Here is a 22966-nt window from a genome sequence, read left to right on the forward strand (position 1 = left end):
GAGTCTCATGACAAAAACACAAAACCAAAATCTATAAAGCGCATCATCGGCAGTGACCCTTTATATGTCCAGGAAACACTTCACAGGAAAACTGCTTTGCATATTTGTTTATCTTAGGCTTATAGACATGGCAGGTGTTTTAAATAATTGATTTAAATATAAAAATTTATTGACATTTATTTCATAGTCATTAGTCATAATTAAGTAATATAAATATGCAGTTCTATTTGATGAACTGTATTTAAACAACATAGTGAAAGTGAAAGTGAAGTCGCTCAGTCATGTCAGACTCTTTGCGACCCCATGGACTGTAGTCTACCAGGTTCCACCGTCCATGGGATTTTCCAGGCAAGAATACTGGAGTGGGTTGCCATTTCCTTCTCCAGGAGATCTTTCTGACCCTGGGATTGAACCCAGGTCTCCCCCCTTGTAGGCAGATGCTTTACCGTCTGAGCCACCAGGGAAGCTTCTATTTAAACCACATAAAACAACATTTTAGAAGAATATTAGAAAGGTGGAATGACATCAACAATATGTTCAATTGTCTAACTTTCAAATTTCATTGTTTTAATCAAATTTATTCTATGTGGAAGAATAGCAGTCATGTTTAGTTGCTATATAATAAGCAGTACTTAATACTAAGTACATAATGAGGATACATAATTACTCATTCATTGATTCATTCATGTTTAAACATGTTAATTACAAGCTTACCTAGAGATAAGTACTATTTTAGGTACTGCAGGAAGAAAGAAAGAATATTCCTTTGTCAAAAATTTATATTTAAGGGGAACAGTTTAATAGATTAATCTCTTAGCCATCTATAAAAACCTCATGTAAATATATCCTACACATCTTGGAAGGCTCTTTTCTCATTGTTAATGTAGACTGAAGACATCTTTGGACATTGGTTCAGTGAAATGAGGTTTTTGTGTCTATTAATTTTCGGAAGGCATCCTTTACGTCTTTATTCCTCAGGCTGTAGATCAGAGGGTTCAGCATGGGGTTGACCACTGTATAGAACACAGAGGCCACCTTGACGGTTTGTCGAGAGTTCTTGGAATTGGGAACACAGTAGAGAGAAAGGATGGTCCCGTGGAAGATGGTAATGGCAGTCAGGTGAGACGCACAGGTGGAGAAAGCTTTGCCACGTCCACTGGCAGAATGGATGTTTAGCACAGTGACAAAAATAATGACATAGGAAGTAAGGATGATCAGAAGTGTACTCACCTCATTGAAGGTGGCGAAGCCAAAGAGCAGCAGGTGGGGGATGTGTGTATTGGAGCTTGAGACAGCAATGAGAGCAGTGTATTCACAGAAAAAGTGGTTGATCACCTTATGTCCAGAAAAGTTTAATTGGAGGGCATAGCAACGGAGTACTAACGGGCCAAACATGCCCCAGAGATATGACCCAGCTACCAGCAGGGCACACAGCCTCTGTGACATGACCACTGTGTAAAGCAGAGGGTTACAGATGGCCACGAAGCGGTCATAGGCCATCACTGCCAGCAGGAAGGACTCAGTCACCACAGCAGTGCAGGACAGGAAGTACTGAGCATGCAGCTAGTGTAGAAGATGCTCTTATCGGCCATGACCAAGTTCTCGAGCAGCTTGGGAGTAACAATGGAAGAGTAACAAAAATCAAAAAAAGAAAGATGACTAAGGAAAAAGTACATGGGGGTGTGAAACTTATGGTTAATTTTGATGAATACCATCATGCCCAGATTTCCTACCACGGTGATAGTGTACATGATCAGAAACATGAGGAAGAGAGGAATCTGAAGCTCTGGGTAATCTGTGAAACCCAAGAGGGCAAACATTGTTTCCAGACTCAGATTTCTTGCAGTCATCACTGTGATGCCTTTGAAAAGAAAGGATGGGAGAAGGGAGTTTTTCTTGACAAAGAGCAGATTTACAGAAATAAGTGAAAACCATATTATGACTTTCTATGATGGACAAAATAAAATTAAAGGAATTATTAGTTCTAACTTTACTGTGGATGGATCTACCAATCCAACTGACTCTCTGAACTGTTTTTGCATATCCATTGCAGCTGGTATTTTCCTAAGGAATACTTAACACATTGAAGTGAGTACATTCACTCATCAGCTAGTAACATAGTATGCACATAACTGGTAGAATATATTTGCACATGAATGCATAAGTGAAAGAAAGTGTCTAAGAAAAATGTGAGATGCTTGCCTCAAAGAACAACACATATTGTTACTGTATTTTGAGTGCATACACAAATCAATTAAAGCCTTGAAGAGAATACGTTTATCTTAGAAGTATCAAGAAAAATAATAGAGACATCTAAGAAGAGAGCATAGCAATCCCATTTTAGCGTGTTTTGTTCAGTAAAGGATACTTCTCTCCTGGTACAGCTTCACTGATGAGGAGGACAATGACGTGTTTTGAATTCTAAGTGGAGTGTACACTTTATCAGGATTTATAGCTTATGGCTTCTGCTACAGACCTAGACATTGTATACATGTCTCTTAAGGGTCTCAAGATTTATCAGGTAAGAGTTCTCTCAGAATTAACTACTTCTCATTTTTGTAAAAGTTTATATACCAATTTAAACTACACATAATTAATTATGTATAAATGTCCGTTTCCCAGTAGCAAGTTTATTCTCTTTGTGAAATAGTTGTCAGTGATCTTGAAGGATGATTGTTAATTTCTTTCTTTAATTTTATTGGATCAGAGTTGGCTAGCATTTGCAATGATTTAACATAAAAGGAAAAGTAAAAGAAGACCTCAGCTACCATTTCAAGAAAATAACACTTTTACTGTATCACAAACAACTTCAAAAACTTACCTGCAACAGAGAAGCAGGTCCCACCATCCTGTTTCTCTGTGGGTTGAGTATAGCCAGGAGACCAAGACTCTTACATCTGAGTCTGTAGCCCTGGGGACTCAAACCCTGGAGGACCAATAGCAAAATTTTCTTCACAAGCATCAAAACAGATCATTAAGGCAAATGGCAAGTCTCATACCATTTTTAATGACTAGACATTTTTTGGAATTACACAAAAATGTGTGGCTTGAAATTGGCTGCTAGGCTTTGTTTCCATGTAATTAAAATGCCCCCTGGAATGAATAGCACTAAATTAGAGCTAAGGGAAAAGAGATATATATATATATAGTGATGTCTAGAATTGGAAGTTTACTCACATAGTTTTCTTTGCTATTTGGTTTGTCTGTTTCTTGAGTATATGTTTACTATCTATTCTTTCTTGGATTTACTTAACATTAACCAAAAAATTTGAAAGATTCAAATATAATTTTCCAACTTTTCTTCACACCTGATATGCCCAGTGTTGTAATTATTTTCCTAGAAAGCATCTTGTCAGAGATATACTTCATGTTTGAGTTATAATGAACAGGACACAAGTCAATTCACAGTCAGCTACGTCAGCAATAAGTGAACCGTGAACTTCGAGATGTTCAAGCTGGATTTAGAAAAGGCAGAGGAACAAGAGATCAAATTTCCAACATCTGTTGGATCATTGAAAGAGCAAGAGAGTTCCAGAAAAACATCTATTTCTGAGAAACCTGTATGTCGGTCAGGAAGTGACAGTTAAAACTGGACATGGAACAACAGATTGGTTCCAAATAGGAAAAGGAGTACGTCAAGGTTGTATATTGTCACCCTGAGTATTTAACTTATATGCAGAGAACATCATGAGAAATGCTGGGCTGGAAGAAGCACAAGCTGGAATCAAGATTGCTGGGAGAAATAACAATAACCTCAGATATGCAGATGACACCACCCTTATGTCAGAAAGTGAAGAGAAACTAAAAATCCTCTTGATGAAAGTGAAAGAGAAGAGTGAAAAATTGGCTTAAAGCTCAACACTCAGAAAACTAAGATCATGGCATCTGGTCCCATCACTTTATGGCAAATAGATGGGGAAACATTGGCTGACTTTATTTTTATGGGCTCTAAAATCACTGCAGATGGTGATTGCAGCCATGAAATTAAAAGACGCTTACTCCTTGGAAGGTAAGTTATGACCGAGTTAGACAGCATATTCAAAAGCAAAGACATTACTTTGCCAACAGAAGTCCATCTAGTCAAGGCTATGATTTTTCCACTGGTCATGTATGGATGTGAGAGTTGGACTGTGAAGAAAGCTGAGCGCCGAAGAATCGATGCTTTTAAACTGTGGTGTTGGAGAAGACTCTTGAGAGTCCCTTGGACTGCAAGGAGATCCAACCAGTCCATTCTAAAGATCAGTCCTGGGTGTTCATTGGAATGACTGATGCTGTGGCTGAAACTCCAATACTTTGACCACCTCATGCACAGAGTTGACTCATTTGAAAAGACCCTGATGCTGGGAGGGCTTGGGAGCAGGAGGAGAAGGGGATGACAGAGGATGAGATGGCTGGATGGCATCACCGACTCGATGCACATGAGTTTGGGTGAACTCCGGGAGTTGGTGATGGACAGGGAGGCCTTGCATGCTGCAATTCATGGGGTTGCAAAGAGTTGGACATGACTGAGCGACTGAACTGAAGTGGACTGAGTGTAACTGCATCCAGAATATCTAGATTGCTCTCCTCTAGTATAGTATAACTATAACCTATGACACTACCCTTGTAGGATTAAGAATAAGCTCCAGAGGCATCCATACCATGACTCCTTTTTCCCAATATTTTCCTAGAGAGAGGTCAGTCTAAGTAATACAGAGCTGCTTTGAAAATACTAATGTCCTGGATTTCTGATTTTCTTGTGATATTCTTGCCCCATATCTTTGGCTGAGAGATTAATCAACATATTAAGTTGTGGTCATATTTTTTTAGCCTCTGATCATGCATCTTTAAAAGGTTCAGTATTTAGAAAGATTGCTGTATTACTTTCCTATTGTTACTGTTAAAAATTTGCCACAAACTTAGTGGTCTATAACAATTCATAATCATTTATCTTGCTGGCAAGAAGTCCAAAATGAGTCTTATGGGGCTTGAGACAAGGAAGGCGCACAGCTCTTTCCTTCTGGAGATTTCAGGAACGATTCATCTTTCTCTTCTTCCTGCTTCTGGAGGCTGTTGGCACTCCTTGACTTGCAGCAGCCTCACTCCAGTCTCTGGTCCACTGTCACATTTTTGTCTCCTCTGTAACAAATCTCCCCCACCTGCCTCTTGTACAGACCCTTATATTTAGTACTCAGATCATCCTCCTATCTCAAAGTCCTTATCACAGCTGTAAAGTCCCCTTATAATAGAAGGTCACGCTCACAGATTCCAGAGGTTAGAGCCTGAGTGACTTTGGGGGGCATTATTCAGTCTCTCACAGTAATTTCTCTAATTTTGTCCTGAGAAGACTTTTTAATTATGTATGTATTTGTGTGTATGCATATGTATGTATTTGTGTATTTATATGCTTACACTGTCATGCGTGTATTTATCTATCTTCTTCTTCCACCCAGCTACACAAAGTATTAGACAATGATGCTCATTATGAGGAAATAACCACCCCTGCCCCTCAGGACTTTGCTGCTGTTATAGTCCTCTACTGTATCTGCATTTATTTGAAAATTTTGTCTTCTGTTTGTATCATCTTCTCCATTTAATAAGGAGATGAAATTTGCTACTTTCTTCTTTTTCCCACCTTTAAGGAGGCATACTATTTTCTAGCTTTATTAACTTATAACACTATTTAATTTTAATGTGTACAATGGGATGATTTGATATACACATGTATTGGGAAACATTACAATAAAGTTAGTTAGCATATCTGTCATCTTACATAGTTACTAATGTGTGTGTGGTGAGAGCATTAAGATCAACTCTTTAGAAATTTTCAAGTATACACTAGAGTATTTTTTAACTATAGTCACCATGCTGTACATTAGGTCTTCAGAACTTATTGTCTTCTTTTTCTTCTGAAAAGCTTTATTTATTTTTAATTTATTTATTTTAATTGGAGGCTAAAAGGAGATCCAACCAGTCCATTCTAGAGGAGATCAATCCTGGATGTTCATTGGAGGGACTGATGCTAAAGCTGAAACTGCAATACTTTGGCCACCTCATGCGACGAGTTGACTCACTGGAAAAGACTCTGATGCTGGGAAAGGTTGGGGGTGGGAGGAGAAGGGGACGACGGAGAATGAGATGGCTGGATGGCATCACCGACTCTGTGGATATGAGTTTGAGTGAACTCCGGGAGTTGGTGATGGACAGGGAGGCCTGGCGTGCTGTGATTCATGGGGTCGCGGAGAGTCGGACACGACTGAGCGACTGAACTGAACTGAACTGACTGAATTACTTTACAATATTGTGGTGGTTTTTGCCATACATTGACATGAATCAGCCATGGGTAAACATGTGTTCCCCATCCTGAACCCCTCTCCCACCTCCCTCCCCGTCCCATCCCTCAGGGTCATCCCAGTGTACCAGCCCTGAGCACCCTGTATCATGCATTGAACCTGGATTGGCGAACTTAATGTCTTATAACTGAAAGTTGTGCCCTTAGACCAATATCTCCCTGCTTCCCTCACTCCCTAACCCTTGAAAACCACCATTAAACTCTACTTCTATGAGCTCATTTTTTCTGATTCCACATATAAGTGAGATGACATGACATTTGTCTTTCTTTATCTTAGTTTATTTAGCATATCGCCCTCAAGATTCATCCATGTTGTTGAAACTGGCAGGATTTCCTTCTTTTCTATACCTGAATACTATTATATATTATTATACATACTCATAGAATTCTTAATCCTTTCATTTGTCAATGGACACTTATGATACTTGTATGATTTCCATGTCTTGACTATTGTGAATAATGCTGCAATGAATGTAGAGGTGCAGATATCTCTTCAAGATAAATTGATTTCATTTCCTTTGGATGTGTACTCAAAAGTGAGATTACCAGATCTTACGGTAGCTGTATGTTCATTATTATGTACCTTTTTATATACAGTCACCAATAGTGCACCAAAATTCTGTTTTCTCTTTGCTAGTAGCAAATTCTTGCTAGCACTTTCTCTCCTCTCTCTCTCTTTTTTTTTTTTGTCTTTCTGTTAAGTTTTTGGATAATAGCCATTCTTAAAAAGGTGTTGCTGCTGCTGAGTCACTTCAGTTGTGTCTGACTCTGTGTGACTTCATAAACAGCAGCCCACCAGGCTCCTCCGTCCCTGGGGTTCTCCTTCTCCAAAAGGTATTAGGTGATATTTCATTTTGGGTTTAATTTGTATTTCCCTAATTATCAGTGATGTTGAATATGACTTCATGTATCTTTTGGCTATGTGTATGTTTTCTTTGGAAATAATCTGCTTCTCTTCTGGAAAAAAATGTCATTATAATTATGTTGTAAATAAAGGTGACTCTGCCTTTTGGCTAAGACTTTAATTTTTTCCATGAGTTAAACATTTCAGAGTACTAAATAGTAAGGTCAGTTCAAGAGCAGTTTTATCTTTTGATTTTCTAGAGCCTGCTTTTTTCTTTACCAATATATCATTGGATAAGAACAATTTACCGTTCACAGCACTTCTAAATCTTCTACATGTGAAATGTCTAAATGGTTTTAGATTTACACCAGAGATTTATGTCACACTGGTTATAAACAAGAAAACGAAATATGAAGACAGGTTGTTTTATCTACTCCAAACTCCCTGAGCATCAAAAGGTAATTGCTTCCTAGAAAAAGATATTTTGGTACTTTTAATGATCTCCCTTGGGAAGAAATAAAGAACACTGAAACTTTCAATTGTGACTTTTCTTTCCCGTTGAAGCACTGAGAGGTCGATCTAAAAAAAAAAAAAGCTTATTTATTTTTTAGAATGCTACATCACAGATCAAAGATCCTTTCATAACCTCCTGGCAGTTCAGTTCTGTTCAGTTCAGTTGCTCAGTCGTGTCCGACTCTTTGTGATCCCATGAACCGCAGCACGCCAGGCCTCCCTGTCCTTCACCAACTCCTGGAGTCCACCCAAACCCAAGTCCATTGAGTCGGTGATGCCATCCAACCATTTCATCCTCTATCATCCCCTACTCCTCCTGCCCTCAATCTTTCCCAGCATCAGGGTCTTTTCAAATGAGTCAGCTCTTCGCATCAGGTGGCCAAAGTACTGGAGTTTCAGCTTCAGCATCAGTCCTTCCAATGAACACCCAGGACTAATCTCCTTTAGGATGGCAGTTCATTCCCCTGTTATTCCTTGGTGGTTAACCTCATCTATAATTTGGTTATTTTCACTCCCATGATATTGTTTATTTTGTGCCTATGTGAATATTTATAATCAAGATATATGGTATTCACTGTACTTTTGAATATAAATGCGACAACTATATTCATTAAAGAGACATCACCTAGGTGAAGTGTTAGTCACTTAGTCATATCCATCTCTTTGTGACCCCATGGACTGTAGCCAGGCTGCTCTGTCCATGGGATTCTCCAGACAAATGTACTGGAGTGGGTTGCCATTTCCTTCTCCAGGGGATCTTCCCAACCCAGGGATCGAACCTAGGTCTCCTGCATTACAGGGGGATTATTTACCATTTGAACCACCAGGAAAGCTCCCTTACCTAGGTGAGAAGAGTACTAAATACTATGAATTTAGTCAGAAATTTTCATTTATTTTCATCTTTTATTCATCCAGCAAGTATTCATTGAAGGCCAAATGTGTTTCTAGGTAATTTTCTAGGCATTAGAGATATAGGATACAAGGAATAATACCAGAAATTTCTTCTCTCTTGGGGTGTATAGAGGGAGAAGGAAATGAGACAAATAAATTATTGCATGTATTAAACATATCATCTGTTTCTAGGAAAAAATATATAACAAGTTAAGGGGCTAAAGAATGATTATCTCATTATATTAGGTTTTCTGAAAAGAATTTTCTTGGAAAGTGGTATTTGAATAGGCACATGCATAATTTCATAGAAATGTATTTATTAACACTGGATTGAGCACTAATATATTTTGGAGCCTATTAACTTCGTTACAAGTGTTTCATGGTTTTGTATTTCAAGCTATTATGTCAGTGAGTATGTCAGTATATATACTGTATGTCAGTGAGTTCAGCGTGAGGATTAGCATGGTACAAAACAGACTCTACTTGAACAACTACTTATGAGCATTTGGAACTGAGCAAACCATAGAGAGCTTCCAGGTGGTGCTAGTGATAAGGTACCTGCAGGAGACAAGCGACTCTAGCTCTCTCCCTGCATCTGGAATATCCCCTGGAAGAAAGCATGGCGACCCACTCCAGTATTCTTGACTGGAGAATCCCATGGGCAGAGGAGCATGGATACATTTCAGGGTCTCAAAGAGTCAGACACAAGTGAAGTGACTTAGCACACAGCATGCACATACTATAGAGAGAAAGGGTGATGATGTGGTGGAAGGCACAGGTAGACAGGACTCTGTGATGCCCACAGGTAGAAACTATCTTTAAAATAGTGACCGAAGTGAAAGCTAGGAAATGATGACTCTGTGTTTTCTTAATTCATTGAATTGGGTAAAGTAAGACAAGATCCAAAAGGGCAGCAGAATATTCACACAAAATATGTTAACTATGATGTACTCACAGTAGGCAATACAACTGAAAGGATGAGTTTAAGAAACAGTCTATGCTCAGCTGTAGCACCAGCCAGAAGGATGGAGCACAGCTTCTGGGACACAACAGCTATGTAAAGTGCAGGTTTACAAACAGCCAGGAACCAGCTGTATACCAACAATACTAAAAATGAGTTGTTGTTTATTTTATTTTATTTTTTTTTAAGAATTGCGAGTGGTTTAGGTGGAAAGAAAGAGAAGTGAATTCACACACCCTCCTTCCCCATGTGCCTCTGTGTATCTTTTTCTATCTCTCATAAGGACACTCTAATTGGATTTTGGGTTTGCTTTAAGCTCATCTTGACTCTTACCTTAATTACATCTGCAAAGATCTTATTTCCAAATAAGGTGACATTCTGAGTTCTGGGTGACATGGATTTTCAGAGGCACTATTCAGCCACAGAGCTTCCATGTTGGCTCAGAAAGTGAAGAATCTCTCTGAAATGCAGGAAACCCAGGTTCAAACCCTGGGTCAGGAAGATCCCCTGGAGAAGGGAATGGCTACCCACTCCATTATTCTTTCCTGGAGAGTTCCATGGACAGAGGAACCTGGAAGGCTTCCATAGGGTGGAAAAGAGTGAGACATGACTGAGCAACTCACAGTCACTTTTCATACACCCACAACACACATCATTTTGCACATGATATACAGCTATTTTATTTGACATTGAACTGAACAAAAACTAAGAGATCAAATAGCCAATTTATGACTTGAAATTTATGATCTAGTGAGTTGACTACATAATTTGAGTAAAATTAAATCTCTACAAGAAGATTTAATCAACACTGTGTAATAGATTAAATTTCTTTTGGAAATAAAGATCTTCAACCAAATTGTATTAAGTGATTCATTAATTTTCTGACACTCTCCTTCACATCTTTGTTCCTGAGACTATAGATCAGAGGGTTCAGCATGGGACCCACCACTGTATAAAATACCGAACCTACTTTGACCATGAGCCATGAGTTTTTGGAGCTGGGAACACAATAAAGGAACAGAACAGTCCCATGGAACATGGTGATGGCGGTCAGATGAGAGGCACAAGTAGAGAAGGTTTTTTGGCGCCCCCCAGCAGAGGGCATTTTTATGATAGTGGCAAAAATGGAAATATAAGTAGTGAGGATAATTGCCAGGCTGCTCACCTCACTCACTGACTATGGAGATGGCAAAACATAGCACTTGGCTGATGAAGGGGTCAGAGCAGGAGATGGAGACAATGACAGAGTGCTCACAGAAGAAATTATTTATGATGTTAGACCCACAGAAGGATCATGCCAGGAGAGAACAGGTGAGTGTCAGGGAGGAGACTACACCCCACGTGTAGGGACTGGCCACTAACGATGCACAAAGCTCTGGGGACATGACCGCTGTGTAGAGTAGAGGCTTACAAATGGCCACAAATCGGTCATAGGCCATCACTGCCAACATGAATGCCTCTGCCACTGCAAACATACAAGCCGAGAAGAATTGCACGATGCATCCTGTGAAAGAGATGGTTCTGTCTTCCACAACCAAATTCTCCAAGGGTTTGGGTGTAACTGTGGTGGAATAGCAGAAATCAACAAAGGACAAGTGACTGAGAAAAAAGTACATAGGAGTGTGGAGTTTGGGACTGATCCTGATGATGGTGATCATGCTCAGGTTCCCCACCACGGTGACTGCATAGACGGTGAGGAAAACCAGGAACAAGGGAACCTGGAGGTCGGGATATTCTGAGAAGCCCAAGAGGGTGAATGTGGCCCTGGAACTCTGATTTCTTTCAGTAAACCACATAAATGTTGTTGGAGAAAATCTGAAATAGTGATAATAAAATGATAACAATGATAATGACGACAGTCCATGGATATCACATTTATTGTGTGGCAGACATTGTGTTAAAATATTGGTACATTAGTTTTGACCACTAAATAAGACTTATGAATTTCAAAACAAACAGTCTCATGTTTTGCAAAAGGAAATGGAAGCATATATGAGTTAAGAAACTTGTTTGAATAAACACAGCCTGCTGGTGATGAGTTAGGTTTGAAGTGACCATGAGTGACAGAAATTGAATTTAGCTTAGAGTCAGAGAGAAATATTTTCTATAGTGTCATAGAAAAGCATATTTTTCACAGTTTCAACATTCTGAAGTTCTGTGCTGTTTAATGGGAGTAACATAACAATAAATGAAAACATAGCACTCAAATTTATTTCAAAAAGCAGGAGGAGTAATATTTTTAGAGGCAGTAATACTTCTGTTGTTATGTTCAAACTGAAGATGATCGAAAAAGCAAAGGTCATGAGTCACAGTAAGAATTTTCCCATTTTGAAAAACATAAATGGACACTGAAGGAAATAAAGCTCTATCTTCAAGTTTTCCACCGGTTCCAGTTTGATGCCAAAATTATTGGCTTTGTGTTCAATGCAGTGACCTGGTAAAGTAATGAAGTTGTATTATAATTTGTAGTACCCTCACTTTTGTTTTCTTTCCTATTTGATTATTTATCATTTGTCTCACATAATACCACTGATGCTGTCAATATAGTCTTTTAAATTCTTTGATAAATATCTCTTAACTTTCTATCAATATTTTAATCTAATAAATTTATTAGGAATATTATAGCAATAAATGCTTATAGAATATCTGAATTACAGAGTAACTTAAAATATATTTTGCTCAACTCTTCCACATTCTATACTGTTTCTCAAGAAAATCAGAGAATATAGTAATAAACACTAGTGGTTACATTATCACCCTCAAAACTTCTGGTGACAGGAATATTGAGTTTGATTAAAACTACAGGTGATAATCTTGTTTTGGGTCATACAATTATTGTATACATTATTTTAAGAAAGCAAAAAGCATCTTGTACTGGTAAGCAGTTTATAACAACAGAAGTTTATTTATTTAGCAAAGATTTTAAAATAAACTAACCAATAACAAGCACACATCTGAAATTCTCAGATTAATAAAGGGACTGTCCCTTTATATGCAATTTTAGTTTTGTCTGACCATGTGAAGGGAGAAATACTTAATTATTTCTTGAATAGCTTTATGGTACTTTTGACACTCAAAAAATGTATTTCCTATATGCAGAAAAGGGAATGGGTGGGAAGTGGAAAAGAGTTACTGACAGAGAGACTGGCACAACGAAAGAAGCAAGGAGAATCTTGGAAACATAGATTTAAATTCAGTTCCAAGCTTTGGTATTTACTGTATGATCTTTGGTGAATCACTCAGATTTTATGAGCCTCAACTTCTTTATCAGAAATAGTGACATGATAATATATATTTTATAGATGTATAAGTATTAAGTTAGGAAATGGCATTAATATAATTAGCACAAAGTCTGACAGTTGTGGAGTTCAAAATATATAGGTTTTCCCACCCTCATCCCTTTTAATTCTTAATACTCTGAATAATTGGCATTATTTTAAAACACATATTATTTTAAACAATCTAAGAAACAGGTCAAGGTCCAAAGTTGGCAGCAACAAAAATGCAGGAACAATTTGTGAGGTCGACACTTTTTTTTTTTTCTGAATTTCCTCTTGGCCCTGTTTATGTTAATTCATCAATCACGGTCCTTCAATAAATTGTCTCTGTTCCCCCTGTGTTTTCTCATTATTATCTGACTCTTACTAATCATCCAATTTTAATCTCGTGGTCACCTAGGCTCAGCCAGCTTCCCTGTAGTGCTGCTACCCTGCACTGTGAGAAAATTAATTTCTTCTTTTCTTAATTACTGTGTCTGTTATGACAGTTTTTGACTCTTAAACACTTTAATTTCTCCCTATTAACTAATTTATCAAGTCTAAATTTCTCTGCTTAGTTTTACCTAAAGCCTTATCCTAGCTATATTCTTCAATTTTCAACATTCCTTAATTAAGTCAGTATTCTCAGAATATAATGCCTGTAATTTCCTCTTTTCTTACATACTGATGTAGCACTTGAACAATATACAAAGCATTTCATGAAAATTGCTATCATAAGGACACTTTTCCTTTTCACTTCAACCATATTTCCTACACCCTTGACATCCCTGTGGATATTACTATCAGAAAACTGGAATTATATATTATGGTGTTCATTATTATTATATGCATATGATTCTTACCTGCTTTTGACTCAATTTTGAGATGTTGAGGAATTCTCAGGCATTATAATATTTAAAAAAATTTCATTGTGACTATTCTGCTAAGCACAGTGTGGATATCCTCAGAGCAAAAATCAGGAAAAAAATCAGCCTGGTGGGCTGCCATCCATGTATTTGCAAAAGATTTGGACCCCAGTGAAGAGGGAGGAGATCAAAGCTCAGCCTTCAAGAAAATGGACCTAGAAGACATCACCACACAAAGACTGACAAAGAGTGTCCACTGCTTTAGAGGTTTCAGGATCTCAGAGTTCCCCAAAGGACAGAAAAGAAACACGATAGAACATCCCACCTGAAACCAACTCACTTGAAGATCCTGTTTCTACTATTTGTCTCCAGGGGAGTTCCCACTCTGAATTCAAATATCATGTAAAATATCAAGGAGTTGGTCAATGTAGCAGGAGCCCACAAAAACTGAATGGGACTGGAATATACTTCTTTCTTAATATCCAGAAAAACTCAGAGAAAGGAAGAGACAGACAGAGACAGAGAGAGATTTGGAAGCTGAATCTGATTCCTATGGACAAAATGTAGGGCTTATGTGTGCTTCCATGACCTTGGGGATTTAGACTCCAGAGAATATTTCTTGAGCTATTTCTTTTTATATCCAACATCCAGAAATTAGCTTGAATGCTTTTCTATGTAGCAATTTGCAAGAAGGTAATTTCTTCTAAATCACTGGAGATAGTGCCTCAATAGCCTATTTCATGGATTTCTTTAAAAATAATGATAGAAAAATACATGAACTGAATAAGAAAACATGGTGACTACAGCAAAACCCAAAATGAAAGATAAATAAGCTAATCTTTCAGAGGTATTAATAACTGCTATTATATACATTTACTGTATGATTTATCTGTCCCATTCCATGTATGAAGTGCCATGTGTTTTGAGATGTATGAACAGCATAACTTGGTTTCTGGTTTTATTGCCTAACCTAAATGAATATTATTGTCTGCAGAAACAGTGATGTTCTTTATTGAAAATAAATTGTGTTTCCTTCTGAATGTGAGCTATACACTCTTCCAAGCTTATATTAATACAATTAAATAATATAATCTCTTAAAAATGGTGAATGCATCTTGGAAACATGTTTAAGTCTCTAGAACCTATGAGTGTCAACCAATCCATGGTTTCACTACACTGAAATATCACACAGTTAGATCCACTGACTTGCCTGGTGGCTCAGCAGTAAAAAGCAAGTTGCCTGCAATGCAGGAGATGCAGGTTCTATACTTGGGGTCGGGGAGAAACCCTGGAGAAGGAAATGGCTACCCTCTCCAGTATTCTTGCCTGGAAAATACACTGGACAGAGGAGCCTGGTGGGCTGCCATCCATGTATTTGCAAAAGATTTGGACATAACTTAGTGACTAAACAACAACAACAAATGCTTTCCCTAGGCTCCTGACAACCTGACTAACCCTTGCCAGACTCTACCAGGAAACCATAACACACCAGAGGCTGTTTCCCACCAGGCACAGAATTACTGTACATAGTGAGATCTTGATCCAAAATCCCACAAGTCATGATGGGTATTCTTTCACTGAGATAGCCTTGAGGTCCACAATGAATCTTCCCCCCATCGCTGACACCTCTGTACCCTGGACTAGCTTTGGAGCCAATATCTACACTCTAGTCACCCAAAGTTAGTAACCTTGTTGGATATTAGTTTTCCATGCTGTATAACAAATTGCCACCAACTTAGAGACCTAAACTGCTATCACAGTTTCTGTAGTATAATAGTCTGGGAAGACTATTGTACTAACTTTGTAAGATACTGCTAAACTATTTTCAAAGTTATTTAACCTTGTATTCTTATTTGAAATGCATAAGCATTCAACTTGTTCCACATTTTCATGAAGATTTGAAGCTCTTATTCATTTTACCTATTCTAAATAGAGTACAGTAGTTTCTCTTTGTGGTCTAAGTTGTAATGTTAATAAGAATGTCATTGATGACTAATGATGCTTAATATTTTTTCATGTGTTTATAGATGGTTTGTGTGTTTTGTTTGGTCAAATGTGTGCTCAAATAGTTCATCAAACCTTTAAGTAGTTTTTTTTTTTTCTTGTTGTTTTGAGTATGAAGACTCTCTGTATGTTTTACATAGAAATAACTTATAAAATATAATTTTGGCCAATATTTATTCACAATCAATAGCTTATATTTTCATTTTATTAATGGTGTCATTTATGCTTAAGAAACTTTTACCAAATATTTTTAATGGTAATGAAGTTCCTTTTATTGTTTTTTAAAGATCCATCATTTTTATACTCATTCAAAAAATTCTCACCCCACATTTTGAAAGATATTTTGTTTTATGCTAAATTTTTTAGTTTTTAATTTTTATGTCTACATCTATGATTCATTCATCTATGACTTCTTGAAAGAAAAGCCATGACAAACCTAGACAGTGTATTAAAAAGTACAGACATAACTTTGCTGACAAAGGTCTGTATAGTCCAAGCTATGGTTTTTTCAGTAGTCATATTTAGGTGTGAGGGTTGGGCCATAAAGAAGGCTGAGTGACAAAGAATTGTTACTTTTGAATTGTGGTGCTAGAGAAGACTCTTGAGAGTCCCTTGGACAGCAAAGGGATCAACCAGTCAATCCCAAAGGATATCAACCATGAATAGTCGTTGGAAGGAGTGATGCTGAAGCCGAAGCTCTAATACTTTGGCCATTAGATGAGAAGAGCCGACTCATTGGAAAAGACCCTGATGTTGGGAAAGGTTGAGGACAGGCGAATGGGATAACAGAGGATGAGATGGTTGAATAGCATCACTGACTCAATGGACATGAGTTTGAGCAAACTCTGGGAGATGGTGAAGGACAGGGAAGCCTGGTGAGCTGCAGTCGATGGGGTGGCAAAGAGTCGAACACACTTAGTGACTGAACAACAACGATTCATTTCATTTCATTCATGTTAATAGTTGTGTATGCTATGAAGTAAAAATAAGAGCTTATTCCTCCATGTGGAATTATCTCAGCCATGTTTATTGAAAATTATCATTTCTCTATTGAATTATAATAGCAGGTATTTTTTAAATTTAAATGACCAGAGACACTTGAGTCCATTTTGGTACCCTATTAGTCTAATATCCTATTGCCTTGTTTACAAAAGAGGCTTTTGTAATACAATAAGGATATGAACATGGGGAAAGTAGAATGATATTTTAATTTTGTTTGCTGGTCAGCAGGCTATACATTTCATGAATAGAAATTGACTTCCACCATTTATTATGCAGTGATTAGTAAATAATTCATTATAAGCTACAATATGCTAAAACACTTGTTTAAGCCAGCTCTGGAGTATGATTACTAGTCTAGGGACTTATGTTTGACTTGCACATATCTGATGAGCTGAGAATCAGTTTTTCTTTGGAAGGGAAAGTTGCTCAGTCATGTCCAACTCTTTGAGACCCCTTCAGAATTCTCCAGGCCAGAATGTTGGAGTGGGTAGCTTTTCCCATCTCCAGGGGATCTTCCCAACCTAGGTATCAACCCAGGTCTCCAGCATTGCAGGCGGGTTCTTTACCAGCTGAGCCAGAAGAAAAGCCCTTTCTTTGGAAACACACATATAAAATTATACTGTATATGGTAAAGAATTAGTAAGGCAATTGTACTCTAATAATAAAGTAAAATAAAATAAATTATGTCCATCTGCAGATGAATGGATAAGAAAGCTTTGGTACATATACACAATGGAGTATTTCTCAGCCATCAAAAAGAATGCATTTGAATCAGTTTTAATGAGGTGGATGAAATTGGAGCCAATTATACAGAGTGAAGTAAGCCAGAAAGAAGAACATCAATACTGTATATTAACGCATATATATGGAATTTAGAAAAATGGTAACCTGAACCCTGTATAAGAGACTGCAAAAGAGACATAGGCATTTAGAACAGTCTTTGGGACTCTGTGGGAGAGGGTGAAGGTGGAATGATTGGGGAGAATGGAATTGTAGCATGTATATTATCATAAGTGACCAGTCCAGGTTCGACGCATAAATTTTCCTCTGTTCATTTCTTTGCATTTGTGCTTTTTTAATAAAAATACTTTTAACTGTAAAGAAAAAAAAAATTATAAAAAAAAAAATAAATAAATTTTGAGAAAGTCACAAAAAAAAAATAAAATAAAATAAAATTACGTGAAATTCATATATATCTGATATTCCCTGATAAAATATGGTCAATTAAAATTCTAGTTATCATATTAAAGTGTTATGACCAGGAAAAAAATAAATAAATAAATCAATGGAGAAGGAGAAAAAAAAATTAATTAATAACAATCACTGAAAAGCTTTAACAATTACTCTTACTATTGTTGACATTTTTATTATCAATAGCCAAACATATGAGGTAAAATTGCTTTTCATTGGCTATGAACTCTAACTGATGGTAACTGTTTTCATAAAGTACGAGTTTGAACCCTAAAACAATAATAAAGAAACAGGGTTACCAGGGGCCAAGGTGGGAACAAAACCTAATACATTTTGTCAAGCTCTCTTCTCCCTGCTGACCCCAGGTGTCTTCTTTTCTAGATGGCTGTCATGCATGCCTAAACACCGGACTCTAAGACATCTGGTTGTTGTAAGGTTAGCATAACTGTGTTGTTGGTTGGTTACTCATATTTTATTGCTATTGTGTGTTCAGTTGATTAGTTCTTGGAGTCCATGTTGCCCTCCTGTCTTTAATTTTCCCAGACTCGTGTTTTGAAAAGGGAGCCATAAACAGTTTTATGCCTTCTTTGCATGAAACTTGAAATTTCTCCTTTGTCATCTTTCTTATGATGTTCATGCCAACTGGTTAAGGCAGAAAAATATAGCTTATTTCACCTTATGCCCATAAACTTTTAATAAATTTGAATTCACTCAAAAGCAATTTGCAAATATTACACAAAATAGTCAAATTTTGTTTGTTTATTTGTTTTGGTTTACATGTGGTTTACAGCTATTTTACTAAACATTGATGCATGTAACAATCAATAATCAACTATCAATAAAAAGTTGTCCTGCCATAGGTATATTAACTAAAAGTTTATTTATTAAAAAATTTGAATCATCAATTGCACTACAAGAATGGAACAATCTTAGTAAGTCAGGTTTTTCAGAAATAGAATAATGAATCTAAGAATATTAGATGGTGTGACAAAGTGATTTTGTGAAAACTAATCTTATGAATGTGTTTTATACTTCTTTGTTCCTCAAGCTGTAGATCAAGGGGTTCAGCATAGGAATCACTACTGTGTAAAACACAGAAGTCACTTTAACTGTGAGCCAAGAAGTTTTTGGATTAGGAATGCAGTAAAGGAAAAGGATGGTTCCATGGAAGATGCTGATGGCTGTCAGGTGGGAAGCACAGTTGGAGAAGGTTTTCCTGCACCCACTTGCACACAGCATCTCCATCGCAGTGATAAAAATGAATATATAGGACACGAGAATAATCACCAGGCTGCTCGCCTCATTGAATATGGCAATAATAGAACATAACATCTGGCTGATATAGGGATCTGAGCAGGAGACAGAAACAATTACAGAGTGGCCACAGATAAAATTATTTATGGTGCTAGACTTGCAATAGGATAATGCAAGAAGAAAACATGTGAGTGTCATGGAGCACTCTACACCCCATTAGTAAGAGCCAGCCATCAAGAGAGCACAGTGCTTCGGAGACACCGCAGAGGTATAGAGCAAGGGGTTGCACACTGCCACAAAGCGGTCATAGGCCATCGTGGCTAATGTGAACGTTTCTGCTATACCAAACAGGCAAGCGAAACAAAATTGCGCAATGCAACCAGAGAAATAGATGGTTCTGTCCTCCACAATCAAATTCTCCAACAGTTTGCATGTAACTACAGTAGAAAAACAGAAATCGACAAAGGACAAGTGACTAAGGAAAAAGTACATGATCGTGTGGAGTTTTGAATTGACCTTGATGATTATGATCATGCCTGAATTCCCTACAACAGTGACCGTGTAGATAGACAAGAAAACAAGGAAAAATGGGACCTGGAGTTCTGGATATTCTGAAAAACCCAGGAGAATAAACGTGGGTATGATACTCTGATTTCCTTCTGATAGCAGCATGATTCCTGTTGAACAAAGGACCAAACATTATTCCTGAAAAATAGAAATGAATATAAAAGAGAAACAGAGAAGGCAGAAGCTTCATATGTCCTTGGGGAGTTGGTATATATTCTCCAGGTATGGTCCTCAAACCAGCAGCAGCAGGGACACCTAAGAATATGTTAGAACAGCCTTGGTTGCTAAGGGCGGGAGCCCAGCGCGGGCGCTGGTGGCTGGTCCTGTCTCAGCCTCGCTTCAAGGCCTGACTACGCTCGCCATGCCGAACCGCAGGGCCAGCCGCAATGCCTACTATTTCTTCGTGCAGAAGATCCCCGAACTACAGCGGAGAGGCCTGCCTGTGGCTCGCGGCGCCGATGCCATCCCCTACTGCTCCGCTGACTGGGCGCTCCTGAGGGAGGAGGAAAAGGAGAATTAAAAAAAAAGAATATGTTAGGGATGCAAATTCTAAAGCCCCATCTCCAACTTCCTGAATCAAAAACTCTGGAATGGAGACCACAATTTGTGGTTTATCCAAACTTCCAGGTGATTTCTGATGCACGATAAATTATGAGAACTACCAAAACACATACTATTCATCCTATTGTTTAAAATTCAGCCCTTAGTATTTTCAATATACAGCTAAAATATAAATTTGGAACACAAAAGAAATGGTAAATCTCAAAATTTTGAGATGCCAAAAAGAAGCAGAGTACTGTGTTATGGTTTTAACAGTTACACTAAGGATCAAGGAGATCACATGATGTGTAAAAGGTGCCATGTAAATCTTAGTATAATTTATTTACATTCTAGTCATATTAAAGAATTAAGCACCCATAAAGTTTGTGAATTGGCATAAATCTTAAGTTGTAACTAGCTCATGCCTTCTATCTTGTGCTTAAATTCATTATAGAATCTTATTCATGAAATAATCATGTACCTTTCATCAAAACCTCCATTAAGGTTATACTACCTCCTGGGATAATTTTTGGGTTTTTATATTGACATTTTGCTTAACATTGATTCATTCATTAATTGAAGATAATTAACATATTAATTATTTGTAAATGTGATTTTTAGATCATCTATTTTAATATAAAAGGCTTCCACAGTGGCTTAATGGTAAAGAATCCACCTTCAATGTAGGAAACACAGGTTTGATTCCTGGGTGGGAAGATTCCCTGGAAAGGGAAATGGCAACCCACCCCAATATTGCTGTGGTCCTCTCTGGTGGTTGAGTCAGTAAATAATCCACCAGCAATGCAGGAGAACACCTGCAATGCAGGAGACCTGGAGAAGGAGATGACAACAAACTCCAGTATGACTTAGCAGCTAAACCTTTTTGATATATATCTAAAATTATAAGTGAGTGTTAGTTGCTTTCTCGTGTCTGACCTCTTTGAAAAACCACGGACTGTAGCCCACCAGCTTTCTCTGTCCATGTGATTCTCCAGGTAAGAATACTGGAGTGGATTGCTATTCCCTTCTCCAGGGGATCTTCCCAACTCAGAGATCAAATCCAGGTTTACTGCAGACAGATTCTTTACCATCTCAGCCACCAATATACGGTTAAATATATAATATAAAGTATATATAATATTATGAGAAACAGAAGGATATAATTATACTTACTTCATGCGACAAGTTGACTCACTGGAATAGAGTCTGATGCTGGGAGGGATTGGGGGTAGGAGGAGACGGGGACGACAGAGAATGAGATGGCTGGATGGCATCACCGACTCGATGGACATGAGTTTGAGTGAACTCTGGGAGTTGGTGATGGACAGGGAGGCCTGGTGTGCTGTGGTTCATGGGGTCGCAAAGAGTCAGACACAACTAAGCGACTGAACTGAACTGAACTGAACAATAATTTTATACAAAATGAATTCAAAGATACAATGAAAATTGCATATTTTCTCTATCAATGAGTAAACCTCTGCTATGATGAGGCAACTTGGGCAAGATGGGGAAGCAAGAGCTACAATGCCTTAAAATGAATGGTCTCGAGATACAGACAGAAAGCATCAGTAAAATTAGATGGATGGTCTGTTTCATCTTAGTTTTGTCTGGATCAAGTTTCAGGATACAGACTCAACTCTATGAAGGACTATTTGGTATCCACTACAAACAACCCTAGACATAAATAATGTGTCATCAGAATATTTTTTCCAAGAGCAAGTGGGACTGGGAAGATACATAGTAAATATCCATTATTGTTCAGACTATTCTAATAAATGGCTTTCCTTCAACATTTGAAAATAATAGCAACACCTTGGTATATTAGGAAGACTGGAAACACTGTTTTAGTTTATTGATGCAATACTCACATCAATAACAAAAGAGACTGAAAAATTGATTTGGTGTTCAACCTTAGCAATTTTAAATGATTTTGGAGAAAATCAGTGGATTAATGGTAGGTTTTTACTCAAATTGAAACTAGGTTTACAGAATTACAGAATTCTGTGTATTTTTGCAATACCCTGTTGCTCATTGCTGCCAGTTTCAGTAATACAGATCTTAATTATCAAAACCACTTCATGTCATATTAGTGTGAGTTAAAATGTTTCTGATAGATCATCTATAGTTTGTGAAATAATCTATATGAGCTGTAGCTCCATCTTTTCCACTTAATTTGAAAGATACAGAAAGAAACATAAACTGACCTTAAACCAGATGTTCTTGATTAATTTACTGAGAATTTCTTTTTAGGATTAATGAATCTCAGGTATATTTCTTCTCAGTATTCAAACATTCTTTTTTTTTTATTTCTAGAAAAGAATTTTATTAAAAAAGCACAAATGCAAAGAAATGAACAGAGGAAAATTTATGCGTCGAACCTGGACTGGTCACTTATGATAATATACATGCTACAATTCCATTCTCTCCAATCATTCCACCTTCACCCTCTCCCACAGAGTCCCAAAGACTGTTCTAAATGCCTATGTCTCTTTTGCAGTCTCTTATACAGGGTTCAGGTTACCATTTTTCTAAATTCCATATATATGCGTTAATATACGGTATTGATGTTCTTCTTTCTGGCTTACTTCACTCTGTATAATTGGCTCCAATTTCATCCACCTCATTAAAACTGATTCAAATGCATTCTTTTTGATGGCTGAGAAATACTCCATTGTGTATATGTACCAAAGCTTTCTTATCCATTCATCTGCAGATGGACATCTAGGTTGCTTCCATGTCCTGGCT

The 22966-nt window shown here is 37.5% G+C and overlaps 2 protein-coding genes and 1 pseudogene across 2 annotated transcripts; all 3 read right to left on the reverse strand.

The window, feature by feature from the left end:
• Positions 1 to 912: 912 nt before the first annotated feature.
• On the reverse strand, positions 913 to 1820 carry LOC129560314 (olfactory receptor 5D14-like). Its single transcript, XM_055432409.2, is given in 2 exon segments — positions 913 to 1556; positions 1559 to 1820. Coding segments are annotated over 2 exon segments (906 nt in total).
• An 8567-nt stretch (positions 1821 to 10387) lies between these two features.
• LOC129560036 (olfactory receptor 5D3-like) lies at positions 10388 to 11336 on the reverse strand (annotated as a pseudogene).
• Positions 11337 to 18835: 7499 nt separating this feature from the next.
• Positions 18836 to 19786, reverse strand: LOC129560325 (olfactory receptor 5D13-like). Its single transcript, XM_055432419.2, is given in 1 exon segment — positions 18836 to 19786. A coding segment is annotated over 1 exon segment (951 nt).
• Positions 19787 to 22966: the final 3180 nt, after the last annotated feature.

This window comes from Moschus berezovskii, chromosome 16, assembly GCF_049115385.1.
Source record: "Moschus berezovskii isolate FMDL1 chromosome 16, NW_MosBer_1.0, whole genome shotgun sequence".
Lineage (NCBI taxonomy): Eukaryota > Metazoa > Chordata > Mammalia > Artiodactyla > Moschidae > Moschus > Moschus berezovskii.